At 36.6% G+C, this 15,095-nt stretch overlaps 3 protein-coding genes across 4 annotated transcripts; 1 reads left to right on the top strand and 2 right to left on the bottom strand.

Annotated features, from left to right (window-relative positions):
- Positions 1–6,149: 6,149 nt before the first annotated feature.
- On the bottom strand, positions 6,150–9,232 carry LOC135795738 (nucleolar protein dao-5-like). Of its 2 annotated transcripts, none has more exons than XM_065307514.1 (4): positions 9,059–9,232; positions 7,662–8,881; positions 7,492–7,581; positions 6,150–6,798 (listed from the first exon to the last, which is right to left on the bottom strand). In XM_065307514.1, the coding sequence occupies exons 1-4, from the start codon at positions 9,149–9,151 to the stop codon at positions 6,753–6,755; spliced, it is 1,449 nt and encodes a 482-aa protein (XP_065163586.1). In that variant the 5' UTR covers positions 9,152–9,232; the 3' UTR covers positions 6,150–6,752. The 2 variants fall into 2 exon arrangements, with proteins under 2 accessions (XP_065163586.1, XP_065163585.1); XM_065307513.1 differs by lacking the exon at positions 7,492–7,581 and adding an exon at positions 6,890–7,312.
- A 430-nt stretch (positions 9,233–9,662) lies between these two features.
- On the top strand, positions 9,663–11,173 carry GMF (Glia maturation factor). Its single transcript, XM_065307617.1, has 3 exons — positions 9,663–9,812; positions 9,877–9,967; positions 10,047–11,173. Exons 1-3 carry the CDS (start codon positions 9,810–9,812, stop codon positions 10,367–10,369), a joined length of 417 nt encoding a protein of 138 aa, XP_065163689.1. The 5' UTR covers positions 9,663–9,809; the 3' UTR covers positions 10,370–11,173.
- cni (protein cornichon) lies at positions 11,168–12,822 on the bottom strand. Its single transcript, XM_065307616.1, has 3 exons — positions 12,417–12,822; positions 12,100–12,356; positions 11,168–11,752 (listed from the first exon to the last, which is right to left on the bottom strand). The coding sequence occupies exons 1-3, from the start codon at positions 12,564–12,566 to the stop codon at positions 11,725–11,727; spliced, it is 435 nt and encodes a 144-aa protein (XP_065163688.1). The 5' UTR covers positions 12,567–12,822; the 3' UTR covers positions 11,168–11,724.
- Between the last annotated feature and the right edge of the window lie 2,273 nt (positions 12,823–15,095).

Raw genomic sequence — 15,095 nt, 5'->3', positions numbered from 1 at the left:
GCAAGAGGCGGCGGCGCGAACGGAACGAGCCGAATATAAAGTGGGAACGAGGTGAAAAACATATGAAAACATATAAAAGACGCACTCTAGACTCGCAACTTGCTAGTGGTTTATAGACATCCGGGGATGCATTTAGAATGCTTCGAAAATATCATAACTATGCAGGATGTGGAAGTTAAAACGTGGAAATTAAAAACTGTAATGAACATAAAAACTATACCATTCTAATATGAGAGGCAAAAACAAATAACTACTTTAATTAACGCAGCAAACATGTAAAAGGTTCAAACGAGCAGTTGTATACAGTTTTATAGTTGTTGTTATTATGAATTATTCAACCGCTACGGCGGTAAAAATATATTTTTTTTACCCATTATTTAATTTATTTTGATAAAAATTTTATTATAGTATATTAAGCATTAAGTGGCAAAACGGGGGCCTTACTCAACGCCTTTTTGTTTATCAACGTTTAGCCATGTAATGCTTACGCTATTTTTTCTAGTTCCACGTTGAGGTTTTTGAATTTCAACTTTTGTATTATAAATCCGACACGAGAAGCAGCAGCGCCTGTTTTGACGTGTTTGACTGACGTCGCATGGCATTTCATACGGTTTTGTGCTGCTCCGTAGGCAAATGCGCAGGCGGAAGCTCCGTCCTGTAGATAATACCCGTAGATAATGCTCGTTGATAATGGATATTACACACGGATTGGTCGTCCGTTTACTACTTTTTGTGTTTGAAATGGAAGTAGAAAATTATTATTATTATTATTATAGAATTATTGCACATTTTATTCAAAATTTAATGTTTAATTGATGGCTATAAAAATTGTTAAATTTGTTAAATTTCTGTAATTTCTATGGCAATAATATAATAATTTATATAACTAAAAATCGAATCACAGCAATTGTTTCACACTGAAATGGAAAGATGGGAAAGATAAGCGTAAACAACATTTCGCATGTAAATGCATCTTGCTTATCAACATCATGTATGCATGCATGTAGGTATAACGTTGTGAACCGAAACCAAATTGATTTGAATTGAGCGCTAAATTGTGTTGTATCCATAATTAGCGTTCGCCGGTAACAACAGCGGCACGGACGACGGTGGCCGCGGAGGCGGCGTAGATGCTGTAATTTCGATTATGCGGAAACGTTTTGGGAGTTGGTCCGTGGAACTGGGACAATTTTGCACACACAACCAATATCCCATAGGTGGCACCGAATAGTCGCTTCCATTAATTTCGCCAACTTTGTATGCACCTCTACTTGCTCAATAGAGGTGTTATCGCACATTCATCAAGTCGACAGAGTATGAATTTAAATTTAGTATTTGGTAAAATTTAGTAATACATTTTTTTTATATAGGCATTGGTCAAACTGAGAAAAAAGTGCTAGTTTAGTAAAAACAAATTAATATTATGACATAAAGTAGTTTAAAGTTAGTCCGGTCCATTGCAGTATGGTTACCACTCGGACTATCTCTATAACACAAAACATTTTGCCTAATAAGTGATGAGTGTTTGTGTTTGTGGTTTAATTTGGATTATTATGTATGCACATATTCAAGAAACAAAGTGACTACAGTCTACGCATATAAGCAGTGCACAAACCATGTTTATTTAACTAGATTATAAATAGAAAAAAAGTTTTGGAAACTTAAGAAAAAATCAAATGACGTAGTAAAGGAAATGAATATATGTTATTTTAGTTATGAGCAAGGTATGTCACACCTTATTGCCTCCTATTGATGTATTTTTATTGGGGCGAGTACAGCTGGGTATACCTAGACGATGTAGTTTTAGCAACATTTTTATCTGTAGAAGATCTGGCGACTGATGTCAGGACGCCGAGTGGCGCTTTCCCAGATTTTCTACTCGGCTTTGCTCCCACAGATACTACAGCGGCGACTGATAAGTTTTACTTTTACTTCTCCAGTGGCGGCTGTGGCGGTGGTGGCGGCCGGCGTTCGAGCACATCAATTGACGAAGAAAAACGAAAAAATACTCCGAATAAAGCAGAATACGCCAGGAAACGAGCACGATAAGAATCGCGCAATAAAACATCAGGACACGTTCGGGATTAACGTCGAGAGTTGCAATCACACACAACTTTCAACTCGACCCTAATGGCAATTATTGCTGTAAGAAATAGAAAGTTGCGCGAATCGTAACGAAATAATCTCGAAACCCATATCGAATGGGCAGTTACAAAAATAAGTTGGCCTTATGAGAACCATTACGGAACCAGGCATCTGATATCGAAGCACGCAGGAACCAACGAACGAAAGTTACCGGGGATTAACTGTCGATATGACTTCGTTGATTTTTTTAAACTCTCGGCTTTATCTGCAGCTTGCGATAAAGTTGTCGACGCAAGTGGCAACGTGAGAAATTCACGCGTTACATTTATAGCTCGCTGGAGGTTTTGAATTTGGAATAAAACATGAACGGACCTCGTGAATATTTCAAACAGAAAATTGCGCAATGAAGTGTGCTTTTAAATATCTTAAAATGAAAAGTGGTACATTTAAGCTATTTAAACTAGACTAAGTATAGGTATTTTAGGAGTAATATTAATTGCGTTACATAGCGTTGTAGTTATATTTGACCTGGGATTTCCGGTCGTTTTACACAGAAACATAATAAAACTTTTGATAAAGCGTTCAACTGATATGCTAAACATGACAAATGAAGCGCATGATAATCATCTGATTAAAGTCATTAAACAAACTGATACACTGATGAAAAATTACTGGCGTGCGTACAACACCAAGTTAAAAATAGCCATTGCGATTGTAACCAACATTTTTGAACATATTTTATTAATTGTAGTTACATAAAAATATGTTTCAAAATATTTCCCTGTTATTTTGAAGAATTTGGCTTCAAGAATTAAATAAATCAATGAGTTGCAAAGTAAGCACATTGTGTGGCATGATTTGCCTTCACTACGTCGTGTACTCCCATGAGCGTCATACGATAAGCGATATCATTATTTAGAACAGCAGATTTGATTAACGACAGCCATTCAAGAATTTCAGATTCCAGTGTACTAGTTACTTGAGTTACCTCCTTTCGGGAATAAACAATAATTACGTCGACGCCTCCGAAGAAGTGGCAAATGTGTCGTCGCTTCATTAAATTAAGATGGCACAGAAAGGTGCCCAAGAGAACAATAATTTAATAATCCGCCCGAAAAGAAGCAAATGTTGTCGTGTAAAAAAGAGCAAAGCTAAATAAAGGAAAATAACGAAAAAGTAAATCGTGCGTGCAGAAGTAAATTCGATTAATTTCGCTCGTTCCTCCCCATTTCTCAGCGTCTTCCAACGTATTCTTTCCTCTCCATGCGCGATTCAACTGGGAACGAAACGTTTATTCTTTTTTCTTTGCATTCGGCGCCGAGGAAATACAGTCGAAGAGATTTGCTCAACTAATAACGTAATCGTTTCGATCCGTCGACTCATTTCACATCTATCAGAATCGAAAGCAGATATTCAATCAAAGTACGTACAATTCATATACGAGTATTCAATCCCGTGTTTCAAAGAATGAGACACGATTGGGATAAAAACGAAATGGGCAACGTTTAAGGGTGGAAAAATAAATACAATTAGTAAACGCAGCAGGCATAGAGCAAACAAATTGGAATAAGAAAAAATACACACTAAGCATCAATAAGAATATAATTGATTTAATTGTTACGCAGAATTGGTAACACTAACAAACAAGTATTACTTTTAAATTGATTGATAATGATCAATTGTGACAAGTTTGTTTTGCTACTGATGTACATGACCGACGGATTCACCAGTTCTACATTTCTACATCAAATACAAATTTGAAACGTAACTGCGGCTTCAAACATTTGTCATTTCGCGTACCGACGCCGCCATCACTTCGCTTTGCCACTCTACGAGTATATGGCTTAACGCTTCTGTCGCCAATCAACGTTTTACGGCACGACACGCTCGAGTACCATAAACCTATTTTCGCGCCCGGCCAACACACGCCAACCGCTTTCCGCCGCTGAATTACATTCTGTAACTGCCGCAAACCTCCCAAGCAAGTGAAACAAATGAAACAAAGAAAACATAGGTGACATTCATGTGATCTATGCATTGCTTCCCTTCGCAACTTTATAATATATAAATACATAACACATATATCTCATGCTATATCTACACATAATTTATTGACTGGTTATTATTAATTTTATGGAACAATTTTTCTTCCTGCAAATTCCTTGATTTTTATTTGCTATAGGAGACAATGGGACCAAACAAAAGTGAACAAAGTACCCTTATAACTGACAAACTCCTATAACGTTTATCATCCCAACACTCGTACGGCGTTCGTATGGCTGCAAATCTTTAGAAAATCACCGCCAATGTCGTCATAATTCACTTTAATTAAGTGATAATAAGTAATATACGACTCTAGAAACTGCCTTGGGGGTTTTGTGGCGAACAATAGACCTTTGCACCTCGTAGAAAGGTACTTTACGCGCGAAGGTGTTTTAATGCAATCTGATAACGCTATATTTTGATAGGTTTTTAAAACTTTCTTATCGCTAACTAAAGCGGACTTCATTATTCCATCGTTAATTACATTCTTCATGTTTTCTCCCGGGGAAATTGAGATAAAACTAAATTTAATTAGTTTTTATACTAGTTTCAGTTGTGACATGACCAAAGTTTGCGTAAGTCGTATAATCTTATTTCCCACTCTAAAATCATTGACAATTGCAATTATTAGTGAACGTGTGCCTCGTGTTAAATGGTCTGCGGGTTGAATTCATAGGATTATGATGACACATTGCACATAGAAGGTGTTACTGTGTGATGATAATTATAGTAAAGAGAAATTTAGATTTAATGTCACTTTTAATATTTACACTCGAGCGAATTTATGCCCCTGTGCACACCCTCATCCGTCGACAGCGCCAGCGGATGCATATGCAAAACTAGGGGAAGCATGTAGCAGGGAACATGGAAAGCGGTGACGCGCGCTCACAAATTCACGAGTTTCTTAATTCATAATCGCACATCAAAACGCTAGCCTACGTTTAGGCTCCTATCTGTGTCGCAGCAGTTTCCTACAACACATCTCTCTAATAACGCATAAAAGCTACATAAGCGAGGCCTGCACAGAGCCGTTTAATTCGTAAAGCTTCCAGCACGAATTAATTTTTATTGCGTTTCGACACTGCGTAATACGCGTTGGCCGAATCTAATTATTGCGAAACGCAATCTCAGTTTCAATGTTATAGATTGTACACGCAAACAAACACCCCCTAGGCTGGCGTTCAGTTGATGTGAAAACAAAAAATCCATTACTGTCCGCCGCCGCCGGAAATAATAAATAATTGCACAGGCGACTTTGTTTTAATCAATCTCGCAAGTCCAAAAACAGAGAATTGCTACCAGACGACAGAACAAAACGCAGTATACAATTGAAAATGAGCGCTGCGCAACTTTTTTAGACCAAAACCCCGATGACAAATTGCCTACGTGGAATAGGTTGGCATGCGCTAGTTACGCTAGTTTTGCAATAAACATCTAGAAAATTGCCCTCCCCTACTCGCTACGAATCAAATCGAGAAGCTGAACAAACGGCTTACGTGTTTTCTTGCAACTGCGCATCGTAGCGCTGTAAACGCAATTAACACTTCTTTTTTCGTTAAAAGTAATACTCGCAGCAAGCGCGTATTAATCCATGTTTGATAAATCACCTGCTTGGAACATAAGCGCGGCGATAATACCGTGTTTTACAAATATTGGATTTCAATTTCGTTTTCTAGCTGTTCTTGGTGGCGGCAGGCAGCGCGCGTGTATTCAGCTAAACTGCAGTAATTTTCCGCAGGAAATCTTCAATACAATGCGGGCGGCCATTCAATTAAGCTGCGATTATCGTGCGCAAATTATTGGCACAATTTGTCGACACTGAAAAGCTTTCGATTACAGTATGAATTATTACAATCTCGGCAAACTAAACGTTCACAGAAAGTATTGTGTTGGAACCTCTACGAGTACAACAGAACTCGGCAAAGCATAGCCCGTTCATCAAATCAGACTTGTCAACTCATGAACTAATAAATAGATTTTCTTTGATATTATCATTTGTGTTTATAACTAATATAAGTAAGTTCTCATTGTATATCTGTATGTTTATTTATAAACGTTGAGATAAAAACGTTTAAATCAACATTTCACATAAAAGATATTTAACATCAATCATAATAATCGGTAAATATGCTCCATTCTACAAATCATCGTATCTATTGAAATTTCCGAGACTTTATGTAATATCTATTTTCTAATAACAATGTGTCGTTCCACCTTCAGTACACATCACAGATTTTCGGCACGTCTTAACATTATGAATTCTTACATGGATATACGAAATACAAAAACAAATTGGAAATCCATAATAGTACTAACTAGAACCACACATCATTTCGTGTAATGCATACAAGGATGAATAAAATTATAATAATCGATTAATGGCTCAATATGCCGATCAAGCATCATGCTTAAGTCAAATTAGTGCTTTACTTAACACGTTAAGTAGGAATATAGCAAAAGTAGAACAAGAACGATTCCAGTCGAGGCGTAATTCTTGACGAGACAATTTTCTGGCTAATCATCAAACTTGATAGAGTTGACACCCATGTCAATTGGACCACCGCGGTATGACCCTCGCTTCTTTTTCGTCTTCTCATGGCGGAAGGACTTACCCCGCGTGTGCTTCAAGTCTTGATTAGCTCGATCTCCCCAAGAACCACGTGCATTTCTCTGTAGCATAAAAAAAATAATTTTAGTTATGCAACGCAACCATGCTTTACTTATATAGGTAATTTAATACCAGAAAGCGCCTGAATCTTACCTATTTTATATACATATTTAAAATCTGGCTTATTTTGCTTAAACAAGTGCTGGTGACTTAATCGAACGTGATCTTTTTATTCTCCGCAGGTTTGTCGCCGAAACTATTTCTGAATCCACCGCCGCGACCCCCTCTGAATCCCCCACGTCCACCATTATCGCCGCCATCGAAAGATTTCCTGAAGCCACCGCCGCGACCACCGCGATCACCAAAGCCGCCACGACCACCGCGGTCACCAAAACCTCCACGTCCACCACGATCGCCAAATCCACCTCGCCCTCCGCGTCCACCCCTATCCCCAAATCCGCCGCGACCTCCACGTCCTCCCCTATCGCCAAAACCGCCACGTCCACCCCGACCACCAAATCCACGTCCACCGCGATCACCACCTCCGCGTCCACCACGACCGAAACTGTTGCGGGCCTGAAAACAAAAAAAGAGAAAAATTAAGTACAACCCACCGATGCACACAGTACATGGCTAAAATAATGTACGAACTCTATTCACATCACATAGTTTAAAGCTTAAATAAAAGGCAGTTGTACCAAATTTTCTCTTTTCTTGTTCCAGGGCATTTGTTTGTGAAAAGAGTCGTACATTACCTTAGCATCAAATGAATTATCTTGCAATCTGGGATCAACGTAAACTTCCTCTTCACGCACTCTCCGGAATGGTGTAGATGTGCGACGCTTCTACATTATAATTACGATTACAACATCGGTTATAGAACTATTAATTTTATAATGGGCATATAAAAAGTGATTAAACGTACCTTCCAATCTCCACCGTTCTCATTGCCTTCACCCTCTTTGACGAAGTTGCCGTAGTTGTTCTTTTGGCAGAGTTAAATACTTCATCATCGCCCTCTTCTCCTGCTTTCCTCTTTTGTCCTTGTTTAGGTGTTTTACTTTCTTCTTCTTCGTCGTCATCAACATTCATACCGTTCTTTTGTGGTGTGACAACAGCCTTTTTCGCTGGAGGCTCTTCATCATCGCTATCCTCCTCCGAAGATGATTCTGCCTTCTTTGCTACCGGTTTAGCAGCTGCAACTGGTTTTGCAGGAGTTTTCTTTGCACTATCATCATCTGAATCATCCTCGGAATCCTCGGAACTTGATTCGGCTTTCTTAGCAGCTGCTGCTTTCAGCACTGGTTTTGCAGGTGCTTTCTTGGGTTCTTCATCATCTGAAGAATCTTCAGAAGACGACTCTGCTTTTTTAGCAACTGGCTTTGCAACAGCTGGTGATTTCACTGCTGGCTTGGCTGGTTCCTCATCAGAGGAGTCCTCTTCCGAGCTGGATTCAGCCTTCTTTGCAACCGCTTTCACGGGTGCTGTAGGTTTAGTTGTCGCCTTAGCAACTGGTTTGGTTTCTTCTTCAGACGAATCTTCTTCGGAACTGGACTCTGCTTTCTTTGCAACTGGTGCTTTAGCGGGAGTTTTCTTAGGTGCCTCATCTTCAGAGCTGTCCTCTTCTGATGACGACTCTGCTTTTTTGGCTGGTGTGACGGTCTTTGCGGGAATGGTCTTTGCCGGTACCTGTTTCACAGCAGGTGTTTCTTCATCAGAGCTATCCTCTTCAGATGATTCTGCTTTTTTTGCAGCTCCATTTTTAGCAGGTACTGCCTTGGCAGGTGGTTTACTAGCAGCACCTTTCTTGGGTTCTTCATCCTCAGAACTATCTTCTTCAGATGAAGATTCTTGCTTTTTAGCTGGAGCAACCTTGGCTACTGGTTTCACAGTGTTGTTTACTGGTTTGGCCTCCTCTTCACTGGAGTCTTCCTCAGAACTACTTTCTGCTGCTTTTGCAGCAGGCTTTGCTTTACCATTTGATACAGGTACAGCTTTTTTTGGCGGGGGTGATTCTTCCTCATCACTGCTATCCTCACTACTAGATTCAGTACTAACTGATTTTAGTCTGGTCGCATGTTGTCCGCTTTTCAGATAATGATTTACCAAGTCGATAATGCTAGGCGCCCCTTTAACAAGTTGTTGCTGAAAATTGGAAATTTGTATTTATTAAAAACGAATAGTAAATAAAGGTAGAAACATAAAACACGAGGCCATGCCACCACGTGTTGCAGGTTAGAAAGGAAGCGAAATCAAGCATGGATACAAAACTAATTATTCGAACTTGTTAAAATATGTTAAAAAATTGCTGGGCCTACTTACCGGTTTGCATTTGTTTTGAAAAACTGTGGCAACAGATTTGTCTTTTTTGTTTAAGAAGTCGAAAACGACCGCACTGGCAAGTGAGTCCGCCATGTTCAGGTTGAGACGAAAGAGAGATACACCACGCGGTTTTTCAAGGGGACGCACAGAAAGTGAGACCTCGTGAAACGAAATGACAACGACGGTGCTGCTACAAATTATTTTGGACGCATGCGCACTTCATCTATGCACTCTGACAGAGAAAAAGTCCCCAACATTCAATAATGCATTGATTCTCACAATTATTTATAAAATAGTTAATAATTATAACATTTTAAAAGTTATATTAAACATTAATTTATTAATAATTTTAAATACTTTCATGATAAATTTACAAATAGGTTCACTTAGCTTTAGTATTACTAAATTAGCAGTAGAGAATTTACAGAAAAAATTTGTTTTTGTTCTTGTTTTATATTATTTGTATTAAAATATTCAAACCTCCGTATTCCATAAAGTACTTCTTTGTTCTACTATGCGTGCAAGGCATTCCTCATCCGTCAATTCCTTTGTATATATGGTTGCATGTATGTATGTACATACGTACACAGATCAGTACTACATACATTGTCGATTTATTAGTAGGTAATTTTAGGTGGGAGTTGACTGTATGACTGAATACGAGCCAAAGCAGAGCAACAATTTAATCAACTTTACTGGGAATGATACATTCGCAACAATAACTTTATCATATCTACGAACATAAAACAAAATGGTACGTATAGTGCTTAATTCATACTTGAACGTTAACTCTTAATACTAAAAAATATAATTTCCAGTCCAACTCAATATGTGCAGTGACTGATGAGATAAAACTGATGTTGAAAGATTTTCGTTTCCGGAAGGATCACAATACTGCTGCTCTTATATGTAAGAACAACTTTATACATTTTATATTCCCTTAAATAATATATTATTTATGTTTATAAATTATTATATTTTTTATTAGTGAAAGTTGACAGAGAGAAGCAACTCATTGTCTTAGATGAAAAACTAGAGGACATCACAATTGATGAACTTCAGGAGTCCTTGCCAAGCCATCAGCCTAGATATGTGATATTATCCTACAAACAGGAGCACAAGGATGGGAGGGTTTCCTATCCTTTGTGTTTCATTTATTACACACCAAGAGACAGTCATGCGGAACTACAAATGATGTATGCAGGCTCAAAAATTTCATTGCAAAGAGATGCTGATCTTACCAGAGCATATGAAGTTCGTGAGTTGGAGGATTTGAATGAGGAATGGCTATTAGAAAAATTAGGTAACTAATCACTGATCAGTACAAATATATATACAAAACTATTTAAAGTAATTATTATTACTGATCAAGTGGTAAATAGCCTGTGTAGCTTTTGGATGTAAAATCATAAAATTGAGTACTGAAAGTAAGGACAATATTTATTTGATTCAACTTACTGTAAAACAAAGTGGAGACATTCCATAACATCAGGGCTTTTACACTTTTATATATTACTTACAAATATTGAATATTCACCAACCAAAAACCATTTTTTGCTACAGTTTTTAATATATCAATGTCAACTTTATAGATAATATTAATAATATTTACATAAATTTCTACTACTAATCAAATCAATTCAAATATATTCAAGTTTTTGCCTAAAGTCCAGAAATATAAGAAGCTTTAAAAGGTAGATACTTGAAAAAAAACATAGTTCAATGTGTATATTCACTTAAAATTATTTTGTTATATATTTATTCCCTTGAAAGTACAAGGTTGGACATTGTGACTATCTGTTTTAAACGCGCATAAAGAATTATCTATTCGTCCACATGCTTGCTGTAGGCCAATGTTTTTGTGTGATATTGAATAAAATATCATTTGAGTTGCGGCCACCATTTGCATTAACAAACACAAGAAGAAAGTTACTAAACAAATAACAATAAATTACATATAATATGACCACGTTCCAATCAGATTTAACAAAAGCAATGTTCTTATAATATGTTGTGTTTGACAGTTGGTTCCATGTATTATCTTCAATTTATTAACCTTTGTAAAAAGAATATATCATAATACATGCATAGCAAATAAAACCCCTCTGATTAATATTACATGTTTAACTTTTATTATCCATTCATACATTCATCTGTTTCCTTCAATGTACATATATTTTGTTTTTGTTACAAAGTCTTTAAATTAAATTAGTTATTAAATTAACAAAACAAATAAAAAGTAACATGAAGAAAGTTTCTTGATTGTGTTCCTGTGTATTAAGTATATAATTACATGACTTTACAGACTTGTGTGCGGATTTTCAGTTCTTAACACATTATTGCCAATGTTTGCATGCTTAATATAAGACAGTAAACCAACTCGTTGCTGATGTGAATAAAAAACCGTTCTTAATATTAGTCAGAACCGAAAACCCTAGCAAACACAAATTGCATTACATACCGTTAAAGTTTCATTCAACAATTACTTGGAATTAACCCAAATAACGTCAGGCCTAATTTATAACTATGTACGAACATAAATTCTTATTGGTATTTGCATTCGTTCAATTAAGTTTACGTTGTTTCTTGTACTGATTATGTCTTGAAAGCACAAATTACAATAACAGAATTAAAATAATCTGCCCGATATTCAGTGTACGACCTTTTCACGATGAAATCAGACTATATATCATTCTGTAACAGAACAAGAAAAACAACCAGTGATTATTAGGGCTTTCGGTTCTTGAACACTTAACAGACAGCATTAGAAAAACACTCTGTGCTCACAAAAATGTGAACATGCCATCAGGCAAGTTATTGGAATAGCTCTTTATCTATTTATTATGTATTATAGTTAATTATTAATACTATTATCATTTCTTTTCTTGCACCTTATTTAGTTAGATCTTCCAATGCAATGCTGTATATATTTTTAATACAAACTGCATCATTGGAATATCTATATTCAATTATATACAAATATAGATGAATAAGCTCATCATGTCACATGCTCATGAGCCCTTTCCAATGCAATTACATACCCATATAGATAATAGAAAAATGATAATAAATAGAACGCCAGCTTGACCCATCCCTCACACTGGCACTTGTTTAGCTGGTCCATGTTCATGATACTGGTGGGATCATACAGACCAGCACCACTCATTACTGGTCGGGTGCGGTACCGATTAATATGATAAGCTATCAATGGTATATTGATAAGCAGCGAAATCCATTCTCCAGCTGCCATAAACAGTACATTGAAAAATATATGCAGGATATATTCTGGCAGAACCAACTAAAACATAGTAATGTTTGAATGAGTGGGCAACTTTTAATCAAATGTTAGATTACTCACTGGATTGAGACTGTTGCACTGATCAATGGGGTTCTTATGGTCCGTTTTAAGCTCATCGAATGCTATGACGTGAAACAACGAGAAGAAGATAAGAAATGCGTCTACAATCAATGCAATAATGTATGAAAACGCTGGGAAATTAAACGCCATTTTGGTTATGTTCGACTCTAGGCGGATGCGGCAACGATTTACAACAAGCGAACGGAGTAAACTGCGAGCGGCGGAGGCGACTCGCGAGTTGGTTGGTTTGATGTTTACTCCACAACTCAATCAAAGTCAAGTTGTGCCGACGCGTGACGATACGTTCATTTACATTTAATATTGAATGCACGCGGCTAGTCTCGTACGCCTCGTCACCTGCAGAGTGACGCAACGACGTACCGGGACTCGGGAGACCGAGATGTCGAATAAGAATATGTATGCAAGCAAGTGGAAATACTAGATGCCTAGTGCTCATTGTTTTTTTCGCCTAGCCTGTACTTTGTACACAGCTAAATGCTAAATTAAACGTTTCTTGGTACATATTTATTCAAGATAAAACATTAAATGAGTAATACATACAGATTACAATTAATAAATTATGGAAATGTATATGGATATATTTACTGCCACAAACTGAAGTGATGTTAAAGTTCGATTACAATGGTACCAACATTTGATTTAAATGTTTAAACATCAACATGCACTTAATAAGGATTCTTGGTATACTTTTATTTACTTTACAATGTGGTTGTAGGTCTACCTTTTTTATAATACAAATCCATCCAAAATGCGTAGTTCTCATTTTTGGGATTTTGCAGTACTTTCAATTTTGTATCAAAATCTAGATAATCCACTTGGCTTAAATTACTCACTTTGGGCCAAATAATATTTTCTAGAGAAGAATCCTTTACTGGAGTAGGATTACTACAATTAAAACATTTATTATATAGTCACTGATAGTTGTATCATATAAATACCCATATTTTACAAAATTTGCAATCATTTTGACAATTTGATTTCGTTTTTCATAAGCTTTAGCTGGAATTATAAATCTTCGAAAATTTTCAGCGCTGACAGCTTCCAATCCCCAAATGTAGAAAAGATCATCCACGTGGCCAACACGTCCATTAAAATTCAACCGTCCAATTTTACTTGCATAGCTAAATTGCATACAATAAATTCCGACATTGTGGTCTAAGCGAGGCTGAACTAGATCAATAAATTTTCTGATCCCATTGTTATATATTAAATCACTGGATGCCTGAAAGTTTCTGTTGATTTATAATTATCAATACAAAATATTGTGTTGTTACTCGAATTAAAACAGAGTCTGGTAAATTATTAAAATCTGCTTGACTACCACCATAATAGGCTTTGATTGATTTTCCTACTTCTTCAGGATTTACAGCGTTCATACCCGCAGGTACAATTCCTTTGTTAGAAATACCTCTTAACGATGTTCTTGCTAGAATAGTGTTATCCTAGTTACTTTGACTTGATCTGTTTATAATTTTTAGTTGTTTTAACTTACCAAATTCAAAAGTAATTCTCTCTTCACTTGTAATACTAATCATAATTGATTTATTTGTTGGAAAATATCCATTTTCTAATTGCTCTAAAGGACTTCTTACAACTATTGCATCCGGATCTTGTGAATCTTCAACCACTACGCTAGCTACCAGACCATTTACACTTCCATATTGTAGCGTGTCAACGAAAACATATGAAAATGCAGAAGAATACAATAATAATGTATCAGGAATTTTCTTCAAACAATCAACTTGAGCTGAAATTGACGCACTATACGTATGTTTGCAAATACTTGTAGAAATAGTTTGTCGAAATGCTTCTTTGGGATTTTTCTGCACACTATGAGGATTTATCAAAGTGCCGCTTTGTAAAATGATTCTATTAAATAAATGTTGCGATCGTGTTGACTGCCACAAAGCATCGCATATAATTGCCCCAGCACTTTGGCCATATATTGTCACTTGTTTGGGATCGCCCCCAAAATGAGCAATATTATCACGCACCCATTCTAAACCTAAACGGCAGTCTTTAAGACCCAGGTTTTTGGGAATTATACTTCCGTCTGTTAACCATCCCATCGCACCGAGACGATAGTTAATTTGCACAACGATAATGTCCTCATTAACAAGTCTTTCTGGGTTGTACCAACTTGTATGGGTCGTACCTACAAGAAAAGCTCCGCCAAAGAAAAAAACTAAGACTGGATGATTACGATTTCTATTTGTCAAACTATTAGGATTCTGAAACAAAGAAACTTTTAGAAATGTTTGATAAATAATACGTTTAACTTTTAAATAACTTACAGTTGGTGTTGTAACTGTAAGAACCAAACAATTTTTTTCATCCAATTGCCCTGGATAAAATACGTTTCCTATCGGTTGAGGACAGACCTTACCTTCAATTTTACCATTGTGTGTGCCAGACCATTGAAGTTTTGGTTTTGCTACAGTGAACCGTTCGACAGATTCAGCGAAAGGAATTCCTTTATACTGATAGTATGTATTTTGCGGAGAGTCTGAATAATGTTTGATAAGCCCAGTGATTCTTCCTAAATTTGGCAGGAATATGTTAGATTCATGTTTGTCCACAAATAGTAATCCTTCTGCACACTTAAGGATATAAAGAATTAATTCTTTTATTCGAATATAGAACATATAACTTACATGT

Source organism: Atheta coriaria, unplaced genomic scaffold (genome assembly GCF_025399875.1).
Source record: "Atheta coriaria isolate IRGN ID8LTWV9N9 unplaced genomic scaffold, Caltech_Dcor_3.1 hic_scaffold_7_pilon, whole genome shotgun sequence".
Classification (NCBI taxonomy): Eukaryota; Metazoa; Arthropoda; class Insecta; order Coleoptera; family Staphylinidae; genus Dalotia; species Dalotia coriaria.
Note: the sequence above shows the minus strand (reverse complement) of the source record. Positions and strands in the feature narration are given on the sequence as shown.